The sequence below is a fragment of the Eucalyptus grandis genome, chromosome 2 (genome assembly GCF_016545825.1).
Source record: "Eucalyptus grandis isolate ANBG69807.140 chromosome 2, ASM1654582v1, whole genome shotgun sequence".
NCBI classification, from domain to species: domain Eukaryota; kingdom Viridiplantae; phylum Streptophyta; class Magnoliopsida; order Myrtales; family Myrtaceae; genus Eucalyptus; species Eucalyptus grandis.
The window spans coordinates 32768137-32789435 of record NC_052613.1 but is presented as its reverse complement, the minus strand read 5'-3'; the positions used below and the strand labels follow the sequence as shown (position 1 = coordinate 32789435).

Genomic DNA, 21299 nt, shown 5'->3' with positions numbered 1-21299 from the left:
TGTGTAAGGTTATGTAGTTAGACATTTGATTGTTTAAATTAGTAACTAAACTCCAAATGATTGATGGCCTATTAAATCGTTAATTTTGGTTTAGATCAAAAGTAAATGAGGTGAGTACAGTACAAGTCTCAAAACTTTCGTATAGCACTCACTTTGATACTAAAACTTTTTTTTTTCACTCTCTCGAGTGCCACATCAAAAAGAAATCGATCACTTGAGTGCTAATTCTGGCCAAATATGCTACGTGGAATTTTTTTTCTTTTTAATTTTTTTCAAATTTTTGATTTCCATTTGTATTTTTTTTTTTTAATGCCGGCGAGGGTTGTAACCCTCATTGGCTGTAGTCACCTCACCCTCGGCCACGAGGGCCCTTGTTGGCTGTTGGGCGGCCGCGAGCAATGCCGCCCAGAGCAACGATGGCCTTGCCGACCGCTAGCGAGGCCGCGACAACCCTCTTCTGCTCTAGGCAACGTTGCCTGCGGCTACACAGAGCTGGACACTACCTAGAGTGGCCTTGACAGCCTCGCCCAAGGCCTTCACAACCAAGGGCAAGGCTGCCCTCGTCAAATCTAGGCGAGGCGGCCACAGCCAGCAAGGGTCACTAGTGATCCTCACCAACCTAAAGAAAAAAATAAAAATAAAAAAAAAATTCAAAAAAAATAATAATAAAATTAAAATACTAAATAATATTTTCCGGCGGCTACGTCCACGTCAGCTTTTCTGATGGGCCAAATCGGAAGTGGCACTTAAGTAAGTGAAAAAAAAAATTTGCCACCAAAGTGAGCACCGTACAAAAATTTTGGCACTTGCAATTTACTTACCCAAAGCAAATAGATTTTAATATGCTTTGAAACGTTATGGACTTTGCAAAATTCAAGTAATTATTGATGGGTAAACAGTAAAATGAAAACAACAAAAGAATTACATGAAATTCTTTGGAAAAAGAGCATATGGTTTACATTCTTGGAGGTTCTGCTTGCTCGATGATTAAAACAAAACACGAACTGCCGATGGAGATGACCAGAATGCGTAGGAAAAGTTTTAAAAAATTATAAAATATGGTGGGAATGCTTTTATAAATAAAGAAAAATATTAGAATTAGAAAACCTAATCTAGTTCGAAATTCAAATCCATCTAATCCAATCTACTTTGCTATGAATAATCTTCTCATTCTCGTATCTTCAGAGTCATTCTGAAGTGTTGCTACGGATTTATAATGCCCCTCGTTGATTCGTGTTGTGTCTTTAAATCGATACTTCCATTATGCATTTCAATCTTTCATAAGAATCCCTAGATATCTTGACTTGTGCGCTACTCTAAGAATGATTCGCAACAACTCTTGATTTCTTAGCGCTGATTGTTCCAAGTCGATAGATTTTCCTTAACTCAATCTCTAACGTCCATGCATGCTTCGAGTCAATTGATTCTTGCCACGTGTCATGTACTTATTGAAAGTTCATGATTGATGAGCTCATCCAACATTCCAAGGATGGGCCTCGTGGGTCTAGTTTATCAACATAATTTGGGCAATTAGCTTATTCTCATTTAGATCCAAAGACAAAATAATAATAATAATAATAATAATAATAATAATAATAATAATAATAATAATAATAATAATAACAATAATAAAAGGAAAAGATTTAAAAGAAAAGAAAGGCGACAATCACAAATATGTTCAAGGTAATCACATAAGTGGTAGGGGTGTGCATAGTCCGGACGGGCGGTTCCCGATCTAGAACCGGAACTGGCGGCTAAGGACCAATTGCGAAAAATGGAACCGGGATCCACCCGTTTGTTGCATGGATCCACCTGGGAACCGAATCGCCGGTCCGATTCGGTTCCTGGGTGGATCCATGGAACCGATCTTTATGCAAAATAATATGTGGCGTTGCGGGTCACGATGGGCGAAGTAGAGGTTGTGGCGGCCGACATGAGGGGCGGACAGCAGTGGCGGAGGAGCAGTGGCGGCGGCGTCAATGCTCGGGGAGGAATCAAAATGGCTGCAAGGATCGCGCGGAGGGGCGGCGGAGCAGCGACGGAGGCGCAACGACCGATTCAGGATCTGCTGGTGTTGGTCGTTGCGGCTATAGGGGCTGCAACGGCATCAGATTGCTGGTGGAGGGGGCCGGAGGCGAAGCAACAACAGTGGTGCTTGGATGGAAAGCAAGAGAAGCGAAGGCGATCACGGCGCGACGGAGGAGCGGTGGCAGCGGCGTCGACGCTCGGGGAGGAATAAAAAATGGCGATAGGAAGAACCGAGGAAGAGAGAGAGAGACACACGGGCGAAGACGAAGAGACGGTGAGATGAGATATAGGGTTTGTTTTAGTAATTTTTTAATATTAAAAATTAATTGGTTCGGTTCGGGTGGGCGGGCGGGCAAATCCGCCCATGGATCGGAACCAAACCGATACCCACCGGTTTCCATAAATTGGGCCGGAACCGGACCGGTTCCGTCAAGAACCGCTGGTTCCGAGTGGTTACTGGTCTGTTCCGTGATCCGGGCGGATCCCGGTTCTTTTTGCACACTCCTAATAAGTGGTGCTGGTGATCACCATCAAGACCACTTGTAAGCCTTGCCTCAACTAGGGCAAGGGAAGCCATTGACCTATCTCTCAACCCCGATTAAGACCCGAGGACAACGACGACAGCAAATTCGTGCTTACGCCCCTCTAATTGCCAACCCTAACCCTAATCTTGTAGCATCAAATCCAAAGTGCATTGATGGCAGCTCCTCTGTCTCATCTAAAACCGTCATGCTCTCTGTTGTAGGTATAACACGAAATTCATAATTTGCTTCCCCTTCAGTCGTTGCCTCTTTTTCGCTGTGATTTTGTTTTATGTTTGCAATCTCTCTGCAATTTGAAAGGAAGAAAGAGAAGGAAAATAAGACATTTGCTTTAGATTCTGTTAATTTCTCTTTCGTCTTTAATAAAAATAATTTTAATTTGAAATTAAAATCATTAAATTTGTTTTTTTCTTACTTTTTTAATAATAAAAAGTGCCATGTCATTTTGACCAAAAAAAAAAAAAACTTACTACATAAGTGCTATCTGACATGTAGACTCGTTTAGACGGAAAAATAATAGTGGCTATTCTTGTCCGTAAAAAAAGAGTGCGTGCTTTTCTTGAAAATGACATCATTTTTATCATCTAACATAAAAATAGTATCTTTTTTTACAAGATTTGGCCCACCAGTTATATGAGAACTTCAAATGACACTCCAACCCACCGTGGTCACTGGCCCAGCGCTCTTTAGCAACTTGCTATGTTTATGTCGTGATAGCACATGCTCAAGGAAAATAAAAGGAAAAGAACAAGAAACACCGCGTTTTTCCACCCCACCCAGAATAAAGAAAGAAAGATTGACGTTGAGGTCGTTGTCCTGTTTCATTTGTCATTGTCCGATGGTCTTTTGCAATTGTTTTATCTGGGCCAGTTGGCAGAATTATAGTGATGAATTGTGTCCTCATCATTTCCCGACTAATCATTTTCTTAATGGCAAGCTGTTTGTAGTGAACAAGTCAAAAAGTAGAGTCAATAGTGCTCATTATAAAAATGGCCAACCAAGCGCTGGCCCTCTAGACGTATTGGTTCAAATATATTCTTGGCAATTATGTGTGTCATTGGTCCATTGCAAGAACTGAGCATAGAATCCCTTCTTCCTCTGGTCCTTCCAAGTCGAAGCTGAAGGTACCGTAACATCTCCCTCAATTACATTTTTTTTCATAAATGAATTTTCAGTTCCCTGCTGTTTCCTTCCCCCAGAGTGTCCACTTGTTTTTGCGTTGTGCCGATATTTCCACTTATATTCTAGTGTTATCAGGAGTGCTTTTGGCCTGCGGTCCTCTTCATCCATCTTCACAGACAAGCTAGTAGCCAAGAAATCTCAGCTCCTCTTGCATCCTTACGTTGAAGCCACTCCTGGTATGTGTTATCAGTGCTTGTTTCACTTTCGCCCTCTTTGTTCAGTTATCTGGTTCTATTGATTAAACCCAATAAACCTAAAAAAGGGAAGAGGAAACAAAAATGGGTAAAAGAACCTGCAACTAATCAAACCCTAATAAACATAAGGCATCCGTTTTTGTTTTTTTTTTTAAAGGTGGTTTTGTGAAAATCTTTAATTAAGGGCCCTACCTTAAGTTCATATATCTATAGATAAGATTTGGTTGATGGACGACTTCGCTCTTAATTCATTAAAATTCCATCTGCTTTATTTGAAGAAATTATTGCTTCGGCTCTTACAATTATGTTTTATCTTATACGAATCATAGCTTAGAAAAAGAAATATTAGACTCTTTCCACAAATGGTAAGTGAGAAAGGGGAATCTTATGTCAAGCTCATGCGAATTAATGCTTATTAATCAAAACACGTCCTTCTTACATGGGAAGGGTTTGAGGAAATTGTGTTAGAGAACGATATCTTTTGGTTGAGTTAAAGAAAATAATTCGAGGCATGCTATTCAACATCTTGCCAAAATTGCCACTACAAGCGATGGCTACGGGTCTCTCTAGAAAAGTATCGTTTTTTTTTTTTAGACAAAGACCTAAGTGTTGATTAAATTGTCTTTTAACAAAAACCAATCATTTGAGAACGTCTATTAGCATGAGACCATATTTCTTCTTGTCGCTGAAAGGTTGATCATAGCATTAATTGGTAGTCTCCTCATGATATCCAATTTGCCAACCCACAAGCTCCAATTGCAACAATACGGTGATATTTTTTGCTTGATTATGCCTCAAAACTTCTTTTTGAGGAAAGCTTTCTCCCATCTAACGAGTGCTGGTGTCGCAGCTATTGTTGAAGCGTTTTGTGAAATCATGGTTTTTTCCACATTCAATCCTGAATAGATTATGCAGTAAATTTGTTCAACCTTTAGGAACCTTTAACTCGAATTTTCCTTTTTCTTCTTCCTATAAAAATGTTTATAAAAACTATTTGATAAGTCTCGATGTGCATCTTTATGATTTACGTGCGTTTATGTGAATTAATTGGCTTTAAAAAGTTCAGCTACTCCATGCTTTCATTTAATAAAAGAAAAAAATATTTCATAAGGAAAAATCAACTATTTCATTTTCTTTTATTTAGGACAAGAAGGTTCCTAACATGAAAATTCCTAGTTTGTAAAATAATGTACACACATATGTATGTATATCAAAAAGACAAAAATGACCAAACTCTCAAATGTCCACAAAAAAATGTACTTACTCTTACTCGAATGTCTACCGTTATTTTTTTCCATCCAAATGAACTTCGTGGCAAATCATGTGACAAACGGCTCTTAGATGTAAGCTGACATGTCTTTTTTATTATTAAAAAAGTAAAATAATAATTTTATACTCAAAATAAATTGACTTTTTTCAGAGAGAAAAGGAAAAAAAGAAAATAAAAACTAGAAGTGGAGAGAGTAGAAAGGGGTGCATCGGGGGTTTGTCGAGTTAGGCATGACCGCAACCACCATTGCGTCAAAATCTTGGTGCTCTTTTTGACTCTAGTGGTTGACGCCTCAATTAGTTTCCCAAGGGAACATAGTCTGCAAAGGCTAATGTGCAAATAATTAAATATTTAAGCTTTTTATATAATTGACAATGATCTTACAAAATCTCACTTAGTTGTCACAATATCTTCAAACTCTCCCTAATGCACTTAGTTGGATTATGTTCACCATCAATCAATTTGTAGTTAATTTATTAGAAGCCCTAGTAAAATATTGAAAGAAATAGTTAACTTTTGCACAATCAAAGAAATTAGGGTTGAAAAATTAATTACACCAGTTAATTAACTAAAAGCCATTTTTAAACATCATGGTTTGATTTTTTCCTTTTTCATGCATTTTCAAGAGAAAAACACTCGGAAGCCATTTTTAAGCCTTTTGCTAATTTTTTAGAAAAAATAAAATTCTTCTGATTTTTTAATAAAATATATTTTTTAATATTAAAATAATATTATGATATACAAAAAAACCCGTGTTGGAACCGACCCGAGTCCCCAACCAGCGGCCCATATGGGCCTGAAACGCGGGCCCAGTCCGGCTTAGAGAGAAAGGCCCGACCCTTTAAAAACAAAATAAACTAAGCCTGGCCCATCAGAGAAGAATAAGCCCAATATGCCTAAATCATCCCAGCCCGAATACCAAACCCTAAAGACCTAACCCCCGGATCCGACTCGGTACCCAGGTAGACCCGACTTGCTCTCCTTTCCCAGCCTCTCGCGGCGCTCTGTCGACCTCGCCCCGCGGGGCGGCCGCGCGAGTGGCACCGCTCGCCTCGGGCTAGCCACGCGCCCAGTCCGGGACGTCTCGGCCAGCCCAGGCCGAGGGCCAGTTCTCGGCCGACCACCGTCGGCAGCCAAGAACCAGCTCGGCTTCCCCTACTTCAGCCGAGATTTGGCTTGGCCAGGCATGGCCGATGGAAACCGCTCGACCCGAGGCCTCCCCAACGCCGTTTCCTCTGCCTCGACCATCCGCATGACACCCAAACGGCGAGTAGACGATCGATCGGAGCTCGGGAACGGACTTTCTCAACACGAACTTTTAGATCTAGCTTAGGCATCTCGTCGAGCGGATGGCGTACGACGCTTTTGGGGGATCAGGATACCTGCTGATATCTGTTCCTCTTCATCATTTTGTTTCCCTCTAATATTACACACTAGTTCTCAACTAATTAATTTCTTAATACCAAGTTGTGTGTCAATAAAGTTGTGATTTTATGTTGTCTTGTCTTTTCCTGTTTGTCTAATGGTCATTTGCAATTATTGATCTAGGCTAGTTGGACAGAACCGCAGTGATGATTTCTGTCCACATCATTTCCCCCTTGTATTATACAATTATCAACTAATCAATTACTCTATTGCAAGTTTTTTTATTGATGAACGATGAATTTGCGTATTTGTGTTGTGGGCGTACGTGCGATAGAAATAGTTAGGACAATGCAAACATTATTTAAGTCAATAAACTCAGTAGTGCTTCATATAAAAATGACTCCACATCATCCTATTATGAGTAAGTTGAGTAGAAAAAGCTACATTGAAGAATTAACTATCTAAGCAAAGAAATATTTTATGGACCAAAATTACAATCTTAATAATTTCACAAAACGAGATTCATCAGAAATTATGAAAAGCATGGTTAATTGATCATTAATTGGTTTTCAAACATGGAAGGATACAGAGTCGATTTTAAATAAACGTAGAAGGTGAAGAGGACATGAGAGAGAAAAAAAGTAGGGTAAAATGGTGATTCACCTTGTTTCCAAACATAAAAGGTTATTTTAATCAAATAAAATATTTGTCCCCAGCCAAAGAGGGGATAACAATAGCCCCACCCTATTTATTTTATTTAAAATAAAGCAAGCTTCAAAATTTTTACTTGGAGCAATGTTATACTTTAATTTAGAATTTCTCACATTTGGATGTGGCCATTTTAAAGAAATTATCTTTTAATTTATGATTAACACAGCATCTATTAAGCTCTAAGAACACCGGCTATTAAAACATAGGAGGCTATTTTGATCAAATAAAATATTTGTCCCAAGCCAAAGAGGGGATAAAAATAGCCCCACCCTATTTATTTTATTTAAAATAAAGTAAGCATCAAAATTTTTACTTGAAGCAATGTTATACTTTAATTTAGAATTTCTCACATTTGGATGTGGTCATTTTAAAGAAATTATCTTTAAATTTATGGTTGACATAGCATCTGTTAAGCTCTAAGAAGCACAGGCTATCAAAACAAGTGGTGGATGATAGAATCATCAAAACAATTAGTAGCTCTCTAAGAAGTGCTTGGCATCTTTTGATTTGTAACCTCTACTTACTGCTTTCTTGTAAAATCATGAAAATGAAAAGAAACGTTTTAAGCTTTGAAATATTGAGAAAAAGTTCTAAATGATTCTGATTGTCAATTTTCAAAAGAAACGACAACTGTTGAACTAGTATGACAGATAACACGGACAATAGGAACAAAAAATTAAAAATAATAATAATAATATTAGGCTTCTAGTGCACATGTTGGAGCAGAAACGTGTTTCCTCGTCCACATGAGATCATTCGCAAGTTCTCCATGTAAACCAGTAACGTGTTACTTGGGTGCACGGAGCGCAGTGAGCCATCATTGAGCGACCAAGTGTTTTCTAACTAACTCTGCGTTCTTAGTTGCTGACATTCCTTAGTCTCTGTTTATTTACATCGCTTCTGCTTCCGTACACTCCAGTCGCTCTCTTGCTCTCTCTCTCTCTCTCTCTCTCTCTCACTCTGGTTTTGTTTCACAATTCTAACTGATTAGTTCTGTTCTCACCTCAGTTTTCTCCGCACCCATTTGTTTAAGCGACCAATAAAAGGAGGCAACAAGAAGAGGAAAGAAAGGGGGGGGAATTTGAAAAATTAAAGAAGAGATTATGGCTGAGGCAATCGCTTACCCCGTTGCGTCGAATCTTTTGTCTAAACTTGGCAAGTGCCTGTTTGCTCCCATTGGACGGCAATTTGAGTACGTGCTGTGCTACAAGAGCTACATTGAAGAACTCAAAAATGGAGTCAAAGGACTAGAGACTGCAAGGCAAAGGGTACAAAGCTCCGTCGATGAAGCCGTGTATGACGGAAAACTTATACACGTGGATGTTGAGAATTGGTTGAAGAGCGTGAAGGAGGAGACTGAGAAGGCAGATAACCTGCTAAAACGTAATGAAAGTGCAAAAGATGCTTGTTTCCGTGGGTGGCTTCCCAACCCCATGGTGCGCCATCCAATTGGCAAGAAGGTGAAGAAGATGACTCAAGTCATTCAAGGACTCCATAATAAAAGCAAAAATGATATCTTTCAGAAGGTCTATTATGCGAATACTCCCATAGGAATCGTCACTGCTGCCACTTCTACAGCAAGATCTGCTCAAAGGAAGGAAGATGTCCTGGTGTCGAGGGCTTCAGTCATAGAGGATGTAATTAAGGCTATAACTGATGACAAGGTCTGTGTGATTGGGGTGTATGGACCAGGTGGGGTTGGCAAGTCCAAGCTTATGGAGGATGTGGAAAGGCAAGTTAAGGAAGAGCATTTATTTGATGTGGTTGCCACGACAAATGTATCACTAAATCCAGATTTAAAAAGAATCCAGGGAGAAATTGCTTATGCACTAGGCCTAAATCTAGTGAATCAGGAAACTGCTTATGGGAGAGCAGACCTTTTGTGCAAGAGGTTAAAGGAAAATTCTGAGAAAAAGAATTCTCATAATTTTAGATAATTTGTGGACAAAGTTAGAGTTGAAGGAAGTTGGAATTCCTTGCTGATACGATAATAAAGTAAGAGGCTGCAAGCTATTACTAACATCTAGATACCGACATGTTTTGTACACTGAGATGGGCTCTGATCAAGAATTTCAACTCAATGAGTTAAAGCATGGAGAAGCACGTATACTTTTTGAAAGAACAGTGGGGGACAGGGTTAACGACCTTGAATTTAAGATCTTGGTGGATAAAGTGGTCGAGAATTGTGGAGGCTTGCCTCTTTTGATTCTCTCGGTGGCTAAAAGGTTGAAGCGTGGAAATTTGCCTGAATGGAGGGATGCTTCGACCAATAAAGAAGGGTCTGATGTAAAATCAATAGTAGAACTTAATTACAATGACCTAAAAGATGAGAGGATCAAAGCATTGTTCTTGGTTCATGCTCTATTCTCTCGAGAACTTTGGCAAAGGGATACCCTTATCTACTACATGGGTTTGGGTTTATATAAAAAATTCAGCAAGACCATCGAAGTCGCTAGAGATAGGTTGATTATGGATCAACGTCGCCTACTTGACTCTTCTTTGTTGCTAGGCAGTGGTAAGCAGGACTATTTGAGCATGCATGACTTATTTATTGATGTGGCCATCTCTATGCATGACAAAATTATTGACACGGAATGGAACGCCTTGGTCGAGAGAAAGGATTTTGGGTTTAAAGGATGGTCAAAGTATGATCTCAGAAAATGCACTGCAATGTCCTTCGATTGTGTTGACATTGATGAACTTCCTGAAAAATTGGACTGCCCAAACATGATGATTTTTCTATTACTTGAACACAACCGATCTCTCAAAGTGCCCGAGTCATTTTTCGAATCTATGGAGAAGCTCCAAGTCTTGGACTTGACTGGCTTATCTTTTACGTCTCTACCTTTGTCGATGGAGTTCCTGGAAAATCTCACGTCACTATGTCTTGATCAATGCCATCTGGAGGATGTGACTGCTCTTGGAAAGCTGAAAGGATTACAATTCCTAAGTATTATCGGATCTACAATTGCTCGGCTTCCCAAAGAAATGGGTGAACTAACAAAATTGAGATTTTTGGACCTTACATGGTGTTTAACGCTCAAAGTTATTGAACCTGGCATGCTTGAAAGCTTGGTTAATTTATAAGAACTGTATATGGAAGACAGTTTTGATAAGTGGGAGGCCGAGGATAAAACCCTGCGAAGCAACGCTAGCCTGGCTGAGTTTAAGAACATGAATAAGTTGAGCACTTTATACATTGCCATTCCTCGTTCAGCCAATCTCTCAAGAGACCTACCATTTGGGAAACTAAATAAGTATAAAATCCTAATTGGGGACATTTGGGATCGGTCAGATAAATACAATGAATCCAGAACCTTAAAACTCAAGCTAGATTCGGGCAATCTTCTTAGTGAAGAGTGGGTGCGGAGATGTTTGCAAAGAACAGAATATCTCAACTTGACAGGATTGCAAGATAATCACAGCATACACAATTTGTGCTTCGAAGGTTTTCAGGAATTGAAGCATCTTCACATACAAAATAGCCCCTCACTTCAGTACGTTGTTCAATCCACAGAGGATATCCAGTGCACCACATTTATGAGATTGGAATCGTTGTTTCTCGAGAATCTAAACAACTTGGAGAAGATTTGTTGCGGTCGCCTTGCCCTAGAATCCTTCAGCAAATTAAAGATTTTGAAAATGGTTAGCTGTAGTGGAATCAAATATCTGTTTCCTTACTCCATGATAAGAAACTTCTTGCAGCTAGAAGAGATTGAAATAAGTAACTGTCACTTGATAAAGCATATTGTCGTAAATGCCGAGGCAGACGAAGACGGAGACGAAATGGATGTTGATCCCAAAGTGAAGTCATACAATTTGCGTAGGTTAACATTACGAAACTTGCCAGAGATGAAAAGCTTTTGTAAAGGCAAAAGAACGCTTCAAGTGCCATAACTTTGGCCAAAGGGACACTTAAGTGCCATAACTTACGAAGGTACACTTAAGTGCCAAATTCGAAAAAAAACGGATCACTTGAGTGCCACTCCGCCAAAGTCCGGCCAAAACGCCAACGTGGCGTATTTCCGGTGAAGCGCGCCCAAAACGACGCCGTTTTGCACGGCGCGTGGCCAAAACGGCGTCGTTTTGGGCCGACGTGGCAAAAAAGAAAATTAAAAAATTAATTAAATTAATTTTAAAATTAAATTTAGTTAAAATATTTAAAAATAATAATTTTAAAATTAAATTTATTTAAAATATTTTAAAAAACTTTAAAAACCTTTAAAAATATTTTTAAAAAATTAAAAAAAAAAAAAAAATAAAAAAAAAAAAAGGGAATGGGGGAGGCGGGCGAGGGCTGATCCGGCCGCCGCCGCCGCCCGCCCCGCCGCCGCCGGGAAGGGCCGGCGGCGGCGGGGGGAGGGTCGGCCGGGTCGCCGCCTGGCCGGGGGCCGGCGACCCGGCCGGCCCGGCGGCGAGGGCTCGCGAGCCCTCGCCCGATCTGGGGCGAGGTCGCGGCCCTCGCCCGGATCCGGCGAGTCGGCGGCCCTCGCCGGCCGGGCCAAGGGCCTCCGCCCGCCGGGTCGCCCCCGGCGGGCGGCGGCCTTGGCCGGCCGGGCGAGCCGCCGACCCTCGCCGCCCGGTCGCCGGCGAGGGCGCGAGCCCTCGCCCGGATCCGGCGGCGAGGCTCGCGAGCCCTCGCCGCCGGTCGACCGGCGAGGGCCGCGAGCCCTCGCCGGATCTAGCGGCGAGGGCTCGCGGCCCGCCAGATCCGCGGCGAGGCTCGCGAGCCCTCGCCGGTCGACCGGCGAGGGCCGCGAGCCCTCGCCCGATCCAGCGGCGGGCCGCGAGCCCTCGCCCGAATCATCCGGCGAGGCTCGCGGCCCTCGCCCGGATCCAGCGGCGAGGGCTCGCGAGCCCTCGCCGCCGGTCGACCGGGTCGCCGGCTCTTCCGGCGGGGCGGGCGCGGGCGGGCGGGGGGCTGATCCTCGGCCGCCTCCCCTGTTCCTTTTCTTTTTTTTTTTTTTTTTATAATTTTTTTAAATTTTTTTAAATTTTTAAATATTATTTTTTAAAATATTTTAACTAAATTTAATTTTAAATTAAATTAAATTATTTATTTATTTATTTTGTTCCACGTCAGTCAAAACGACGCCGTTTTGGCCACGTCAACGTGCAAAACGGCGCCGTTTTGGCCGCCTTCGCCCGGAAAAACGCCACGTTGGCGTTTTGGCCGGATTTTGGCGGATTGGCACTCAAGTGATCTCTTTTACTCCGATTTTGGCACTTAAGTGTACCTTTCGTAAGTTATGGCACTTAAGTGTCCCTTTGGGCAAAGTTAAGGCACTTGAGAGGTCCGCACGTCCTTTTGTAAAACTATGGACCATTCTGTCGTACTCTTCGACAAACAACAGGTAAATTTCATATTTTCTAAAATGGTCATATTTTCCTCCATCCATGCCATCCTAATTGGAGAATACTTTCTCTACCTACTCTTGAGATCCATGAGTTACAAATATGAACATTGCCTTCATTTAATTTAGTTCCCACGCGTTGTGCCGACTTAAAAAAGTATTGACTTGTTGAAATATTTACTTTGGAGATATAATCTAAGGACTTTTGTGTAATTTGATAAAGTAGTACGCATTTATCAACTAGATGAAAAATTTATTTACCAACAGTTGAATCGATTAGTATTTTGTGCTAAAAACTATTGATTTTCTTTGACTGTAATAACTTAAACATTTGATTTATAAACACATTGGAATATTGACTTCAGAGTTATCTCAATTTGATATGTGGGTGAGTACTGGTGTGATACGTTTTGCATTTTATAGTAAATGAAATTATATGCATGGGTATTCTAGAGGAGTCTAATACAGATTCTTTCAATTAAGACAAAATAGTGATTTTATTTTTCAAATGTAATTGCTATGTGATATGTGAATGCATAAAAACATCCATATTAGTTACCCATTTTTTATGTGTTATGTTATCAACATAGTTAAAGAAGCACCATGTAATGTATCAATTTTTTAAATAGTCTAAAAGTTTGTCATTGCTTTATGGTGAAGTATATACACATACATTTATGGATATAATTGTAACTTAAAGAAGGTATATAAGACCTATATAACTTGCATGACCTTCATTTAGTAATTATGGAAAATTGTAAGATTCTATTACATCAACTTGATTAGAGGGGAAAAAGCAGAACTAAAAAAAATCCCTGTGAATTGAACTTAGTGATTATGTGGGAAGAAACATCCAGATCAATTGATTACATTAAATTATTTTGCAATTTCCATCTTAAGTACATCAATGCTAAGGCAATTGAGACGATTAAGTTGTTGTTCCAATAATTATAAAAAGTTTGGGTAGGTGAACGGACCTTAGTGGAAATGTGGTTCTACACAATGTTCCATCATATAAAATTTTCTTTACTCTTATATGTTAGTTGATGGAACTATTATGTGATGATGGAATGAAAATTCATATATAATAAGGCCAATTTGCGTTTGTTACTCTTGGTACTTTATTGAGATGTTAGTGGAACAATTAATTTTTTTTTTCCTAATTTATGTGAGCTGTGGACCTTTCTGTAGTGAACAAATTTACCGCAAAAATCTATTTTTTCTGAAATAGAATGTCGCTTGAAAGTATAAACTAGAAACACATCTAGCATTCATTTGTGCACTATTGTTCGGAATCATCAAATTTTGTATCTATTCTGTTAGTATAAAATAAAAATTGGAAACCCTTTTCTAATTATTTTTTATAATTATGTTTATCAAGTGACCCAAGCCACAGAAGCGTTATACTCGGTTAAAATCATTATCAAATTAATCAATTCTTTTTCTTGGCCACATGACTAAAACTTTCTACTTTCTACATAAAGTAAGGAACTTTTTTATGACGAGGAAGCGTATCTTGGGTCCTCATGTTTTAGAACTAAATGCTTTGATGAAATTGACTTTGATGACCATATGGTGCTGTTATGACTTATGACCAATTCATGGATATTACAGCCACCAATGGATCTTATGGAGATGAACCCTTTTTCTAACATTTGGTCGATGTGGCATCTATTCCGCTTTACATCAATACGAGAAAATAATGGATCTTTTAGTGCTATGCATGGGTACAGTAAAACCTTAGGACTACTTTAGTATTTCTCTCATAAATTTATAATAACATTTTACTTTTACTCTCTTGACGAGAGGTTTTTCTTTTTTGGAAATAGTTTGGAAAAAATGCCAGGCTCAACTGACACGTGCTAATCAATTAAAAGTATATTTTTTTTATCAGTTTATCAATTTAATTTATAACAATTCCAGAGAAAATAATTAAGATTGTTTTTGCACTGTCGTTTGAGATATTGTATCGACTACAGTCAATGATCAAAAATCAATTGAGCCTATGTCACGAATTTCTAAATTTAGGCAGATTGCACAAAATGTGAGGGTAAATTCAATAACCTCAATAATTCATTCTTGTTAATATATGTATAATAAAGTCCAAATACATAATAGGTAAATGATAAGTAAGTCTAAAGTAGATAATTTTAAAGAAGAATAAGGGAACATTCAAAATCACTGCCCCGCTTTATCTTCCATTATCCTTAGATCTGTTATGAGAGATTATTTCTTCTGTTATTATTTCACACACAACCCGTATTCACAGTTTCTAGTTAACAACATTGTTTTGACCGTGGTGTTATTCACCCCTTGCAGCTAATAAAGCTACAAAATTTAGAAGCTATAACCATTGAAAAATGTCAGTTAATACGAGAAGTATTCGACCTTGAGGAACTGATAACTAGTGGGCCTGTTGAGATTCTATGTCAATTGACTAGATTGACCTTGAGCGGCTTACCAAATTTGGAATGCATATGGACCAAGAATCCAAGAAGAGCATTGTGCTTTCGAAACTTAAAGGCACTGAAGATGCAAAATTGTGAGAACTTGAGGTTTCTTTTTTCTTCTTCTATGGCTAAAGCACTCGTGCAGATAAAAGAAATCGAAATAGCAAATTGTGCACTGATGGAAGAAGTTATGTATGTGCAAGAAGAAGAATTAGCGGAAGCTACAACCACCGACACTTTAGAGTTTCCTTCGTTAACCTCCTTGTCTCTTGTGGAATTGCCAAATCTCAAGACATTCTCTTATGGAAAGTATTGTATTCACTTTCCATCCTTAACAAGACTGACATTATCCAAGTGCCCCAAAATGATGACATTTTCTTCATTCGAAGGAAGGCAACAGTTGATGACAAATGATACAGGTTTACAACAAGCATTTGGTTGTATCAACTCTAGCTTATCCTTGCCTGGCTTCTTCAATGAAAAGGTAAGCATCTATAGTATTTTTCTATTAATCATTCTTCTAGTTTCATTCTTCTAGTTCTAGTTAGTGAAGCAATCTAGTAGAAATTGGATCATTATTCTGTACCAAAAGATTGGCACTTCACGGTGGAAAAACAAACTCACTGCTGTTCATTCCCAAAGTTTCCCCTTGCCCATGAGTTTCGGCATAATAAAATTATATACCAAATATTTCAGTCATTCTACATACAATGTTTTTACGTAGGTTCTTTTTCCAAGCTTGGTGGAATTGAAGCTTTCGTCCATGTGCCAATTAAAGAGGATATGGCACAATCAGCTCCACAGACAGTCCTTTAGCAAACTTGCATCCCTCACTATTGAACTTTGTGAAAATTTGTCACATGTTTTTTTTTTCGTCAAATTCAGTGGATATGTTGCAGAGCCTGAATAAAATTAAGGCAGTCGGGTGTCCGTCCTTGGAAGCATTATTTGAACCCATAAGTCTCAGCGTTGAGAAAAGGCAAAAGCCATTGGTCCTCCCTGCATTAAGAGAATTGACATTGTTGAATCTATCAAGGCTGAGAGACATTTTGGAGAGTGACTGCAAAGTCACCTTGGCATTTCCTAGTTTGATGGAAGTGAACGTGAGGGGTTGTCACAGTTTGCCATATCTCTTCTCAAGTGCCATGGCTAAAATTCTCGATAAACTTGTGGTGCTTGATGTTTCCTATTGCAATAACCTGCGGGGCATAATTGTGATGGAAGAAGGAAAATGGAAAACCTTAGAGACTTTGAAGTTCCGTCAATTAAGCACACTCAAGCTTGGTGACCTTGAGAGTTTGATTAGTTTCTGCTCAGTGAGTTGTGCTAGTGATGGGTTACATCCTCTATTTGATGAGAAGGTATCATCTCTCGATTTATCTTATATGTTATTTTACTTTGTTTTTAGTGCTTTGTCCTTAAACGATTTTGCATATTTTTGGTGGCTTGCATTTCCAAAGTTAGAAGAGCTGCACATCACAAAAATTGAAGGGAAATCATGTAGCCAAAATAGCTGGGGGGGGAAGGAGAGAGAGAGAGAGAGATGCCGTAGGGGAACTCATTAGTCAATGAATTTATCCTCAAAACTAAAGAAAACGAGTATCTAGGTCAATATTTATAGGTAAACAAGAGTTCAAACCAAGTAAGCATATCTAAAATAAGAGAAATAAATCAAGATAAGTATCTTAAATTTTTAATAGTATCAAATTTAATAAACTAATTGAAGATACAAATCAGCAAATTGGTTGGAGAGTCATGTCATACATCAATCTCCCCCACCGAAATGAAGTCAAGTCCTTTCTCCGGTGGCTCTTCCTGTGAGTAAGAAATAATAGTAATACCACAAATTTTGCCTTACAAAGAATCTTCGCTACATGCAGAGTGCCTGATTTGGATATGTACCTAGGGAGTATAAGGCTATATGAAGTATTATAGAACAAATTTTAGCATCACAAATTTTTCTCCTGTGAATCATCAATTGGAGAAATTACATTTCTGAATTTATTAAATTTCAGAAGGTGTTTCAATAATTTCATCCAAATTATTTGTTGAATTTTACTACTCACTTCACTATTCTCAAAAGTAGAGATCCTTATTCAATTCTTCAAGACATTGAGAATATTTTCCATGTCATTTAGCTCATTGGCAAATGATTTTGGACCATTTTCATGTCTCACTTACACTTGTTGATTGAATCTATCCAATTCTCATTAAAATTGTTGAAATTTTCTCTCATATCGTTAAACATATTTTTTTCTCTTCGGGATCATTATGGATTCATAATAATCATAAGGATGGTAATAATCGTATTACTCCTAACAATCAACACTATTATAATAACATTGTAATCCTTATAATCGTAATCTTACGAAGTAATACTAGCGATAACCCCTACTCTTTTCAAAATTTAGAATAACAGATTTAATAAATATTGCAAGATTTTTCAAAGAGCTAATTAGACCAAGCATAGAGTGGCTCCAAACCAGTAAAAATGGTGGCTGAAGTTTCAATAGACATCAATGCCATATATCTTCATGATCATATCATATCAAAATTGCAACCATAGTAACGAAAATGAAAACCAAAGCGTTGGCCTTTGGTCTAGTATCAGCGCACGACAATATCACATGCACGAAGCAATGTTTTGATACCAATTAAATGTTGAAGAGATCCAACTTAGATACCAATTGATGAAGAACATATCTAAATCCATTACCAACTAGTGCTGAATGAAAGCATGAAGAATGTTAGGTTTAGATTTGTAGAAAATGGAGGAAAATAAGATAATAAGGGGAAAAAAGAGAGAGAGAGAAACTAGAGAGAGATGAAAGAGATAGAAGGGCCAATCCATGCCGGCAAAAAGACACGTCATATAGGCAAACTTAGTAACCAAATCAATCTATTTATTTTGTAGGCACCTATTAAGAGAAATAATCAAGATAAATTTCCTTAATCTTCGATAATATTGAATAACTAAAATAAATAAAGAAACAAATCAGCTAATGGTGGAGCATCCCGTCCTACATCAAAATTGAATAGTACATACCTACACCCTACCATCTTTTGATTAATTGCTGGATTTCTTTCTTTGGTTTATGTTGTGGTTTTTTTTTTTTTTTTGGGGTTGGTATGTCATGTTTTCTTGAAGTCTATATTTTGTCGAAGAAAATTTTGAAGTGCAAGATTCATGAAGCATTGATTTGTGCTAATTGGTTTTTGTATCAACACCCTACAATGCACAAGCTATATTTTTTAAATGGTTCAAAGAAATTGGAGAGTACATTTGAGGAATTTAGATAGGCTAAATTTGAGGTCTGTGGGAAACATCCGACGTGTGACATGATTATGCTTGTCTAAGTTAGGTGGTTATGGATTATGCTACATTTCAAACATAATGCTTGATATCTATTAGATGAATATATGATTTCTACTAAAAAATAATATGATAGGGGAATGGATTTTAGGGGTGGCATCTACTAAAAAATCGTGAGTCTAGTATTTTTTTTTTCTATCCTATTGATTATGCTTGTTTAGTGATTTTCCTTCTTCTTGAAATTACAGTTTTCCCTTCTTCTTTTTTCATGGGAATAGAGAATCGGCTCTCATAATTTAATTGAAAAATAACAGGTTAAGTTTCCTAATATAGAGTCGATGGAGATCTTGCACATGAATAACTTGGAGAGGATATGGCTTGATGATCTTACTTCAAATGCCTTTAGCAAACTCAAGACACTAGTAGTGAAGTATTGTGAGAAACTTTCATCCATATTTTCATCTTATACTATGCTCACAAGATTTCAAAACCTAGAGAAGATAAGTGTAACCAATTGTGGGTCCCTAGAAGTGGTATTTCACGTCCAAGAGTTCAATTTTAGCAAAACTTGTCCCACAAGCACTTTTCAATTGAGAGAATTAGTTCTAACACGGCTCCCAAAAATGAAGCACATGTGGAGTGGACATCCTCAAGGAGGTCTTACCTTTGGACGCTTCCGATGCATGGAGATTGTTGAGTGTGAGATGCTCAAAAGTTTATTCCCAAACTCGGTGGCAAAAAGTATGACACAACTCGAAGAACTTTTAGTACGGGAGTGTGGGGTGCAAGAAATTATTGTGGAGGAAGATGGAGTAGAGATGAATGCAAGGGATCTCTTCTTTCCGCGATTAACCGATCTAAAATTACTGGAGTTGCCGGGTTTGAGGAGCTTCTATAGGAATAGTCATACTTCAACACAGCCACTCTTGAAGAAATTGCAAGTAAGACACTGTGGCAAGATGAGGTCATTCTCATTTACTTGTGAATTCCAAAGTTGTCAAGGTACAAGTACTAGTGAGAATCAACCTGCACTCTTTTCTTTTGAAAAGGTACAATCCTCAATTCTAGCTCTTTGCAATTGCCTTCGTTGGTTCTGTTATTCTCTCTTGGAAATTGGAATTGTCAAAAATTTCATGCTTACAAATACTTACCGAGCCAAACCTATGAATTTCTTCGAAATTTAAAGATTGTTTGCGGTTAATTATTTCTAGCTCATATTCTTCGAAATCATCCCATCTTTTACTTTGAAAAAAAAAATTATTGAATTACCTTGCATAGATAATCATGCTTCTAATAGCGACTTGTGCCTTATGGCTGGGTTATACCTAGTTAATTTAATTTTATCGACATCGTCCCCTAAAATTTAAAACAAAAAATAGTATTATGTTCATGTGGCATATTTCTAGCTTAGCTATGGAGCAAAGTTCCATGCTTAAACATTGTGAAAATGATTGGTAACTATCAAGTGCCGCAAATAACTTGCTAATCTAGTCACGTGTTAGTAATTTATTAGTAGGCCTTGAATAGCACAAACTTTTTTATACTCTGTAAATTACCAACTACTTTAATAATCTAGCAACATTATTTTTGTGGATCACCAATGTATTTGAAATTACTAACTTTATTTGAATTTACCGAACTTAATTTGATTGGTGTACCAACATCCATAACATAAAAACTGATTTTAATTACTTGCCAACTTTTTATCTTATTAGATTTTGAAAAGTGCCAACTTTCCAAAATCACGAATTACTTTAATACCAATAATATTCTTGTGACAAAACAATGACTTTTGAATAACTTACTTTAAGTTAAAAATTACAAACGTTAATTTGATTGATGTACCAACTTATTTCAAATCAAGATACCTACTGATTTTAGTCACTGAGAAACCTTTTATATTATAGATCTTGAAAAGTACTTATATGTCTTTATACTTTCATGATCACCAACTACTTTAATAATCTACCGACATTTATTCCGATGGCTTGCCAATGCTTTTGAAGTTAATAACCTTTAATCAAAATAATCAACCTTAATTTGAGTGTTATAATAGTGATATAACAACCCATAATTAAATTCCGTTTTGAATTGCACGGAACGCTTAGACCGTCCTTGCATTTGGGGTCACGTATTTTTGGTTTGTTTCTTAGCTTATGAAATGTTCTACTGCTGATAATTTGTTCAGTTTTTATGCATTATTCTCAGAGGGGAAAAAGGAAAAAAAAAAAATAGGTTAAGCCACGCGCTACTCATGATCTATAGCAAAATAGATATTAGAACAGCAGCTTAGAAAATTGAGTGCAACATATTAATACAATTTCTTACTATTGAAACACATCTACTTACTATAAATGTGACATGATTTGGAAATATAAATAAGTTTTTTTTTAAAACTTTTTTGTTACGAACTTGTTGAAATTCATGTATTTTAACTTTTGGATTGAATTAGTTGACTATTGAAATAACTGGAGCATGATTGACAAATAACTGTATTTAAATTAGCGAAACTTATTTTGATTGAATTGGGTAAACCCTTAACAAACAAACATCCCTTCTAGTGGCTCTTGGGTTCTTTTTCCTTTTTTCCCTAAAATAAAAGGATACTTTAGTTATTGCGCCGTGGCTATGCCCCGTATTTACTTCCGGTAGCCTAATTAAAAGAAATTCCCACAGGTCATACCAAACTTGAAGGGATTGACATTAATGAGCGAGGATGTTATAATGATGATGCAGCACCATTACGTCTTTTGTGATCTCACGGAGTTGGATTTGGCATGCTACCATGATGAGAATGTCGCTTTCCCCTCTGACTTCCTCCTCCATAGATTCCCCAATCTAAAAGTGCTTTCTCTGTCCTATAGTTCCTTGGAGGAGATATTTTCAGAAG

At 38.0% G+C, this 21299-nt stretch overlaps 1 protein-coding gene and 1 long non-coding RNA gene across 2 annotated transcripts; both read left to right on the top strand.

The window, feature by feature from the left end:
• Positions 1 to 3603: 3603 nt before the first annotated feature.
• LOC108956436 lies at positions 3604 to 5215 on the top strand. The gene is made up of 2 exons (XR_723186.3): positions 3604 to 3694; positions 3828 to 5215. It is a non-coding gene; the product is annotated as an uncharacterized LOC108956436 (long non-coding RNA).
• Positions 5216 to 9344: 4129 nt separating this feature from the next.
• On the top strand, positions 9345 to 10379 carry LOC120290644 (disease resistance protein At4g27190-like). The gene has a single exon (XM_039306995.1). The coding sequence runs from the start codon at positions 9345 to 9347 to the stop codon at positions 10377 to 10379; it is 1035 nt and encodes a 344-aa protein (XP_039162929.1).
• Positions 10380 to 21299: the final 10920 nt, after the last annotated feature.

Excerpts from the sequence above, each read along its gene's own strand:
- LOC120290644 (XM_039306995.1), top strand. The coding sequence starts at position 9,345 with ATGGGCTCTGATCAAGAATTTCAACTCAATGAGTTAAAGCATGGAGAA.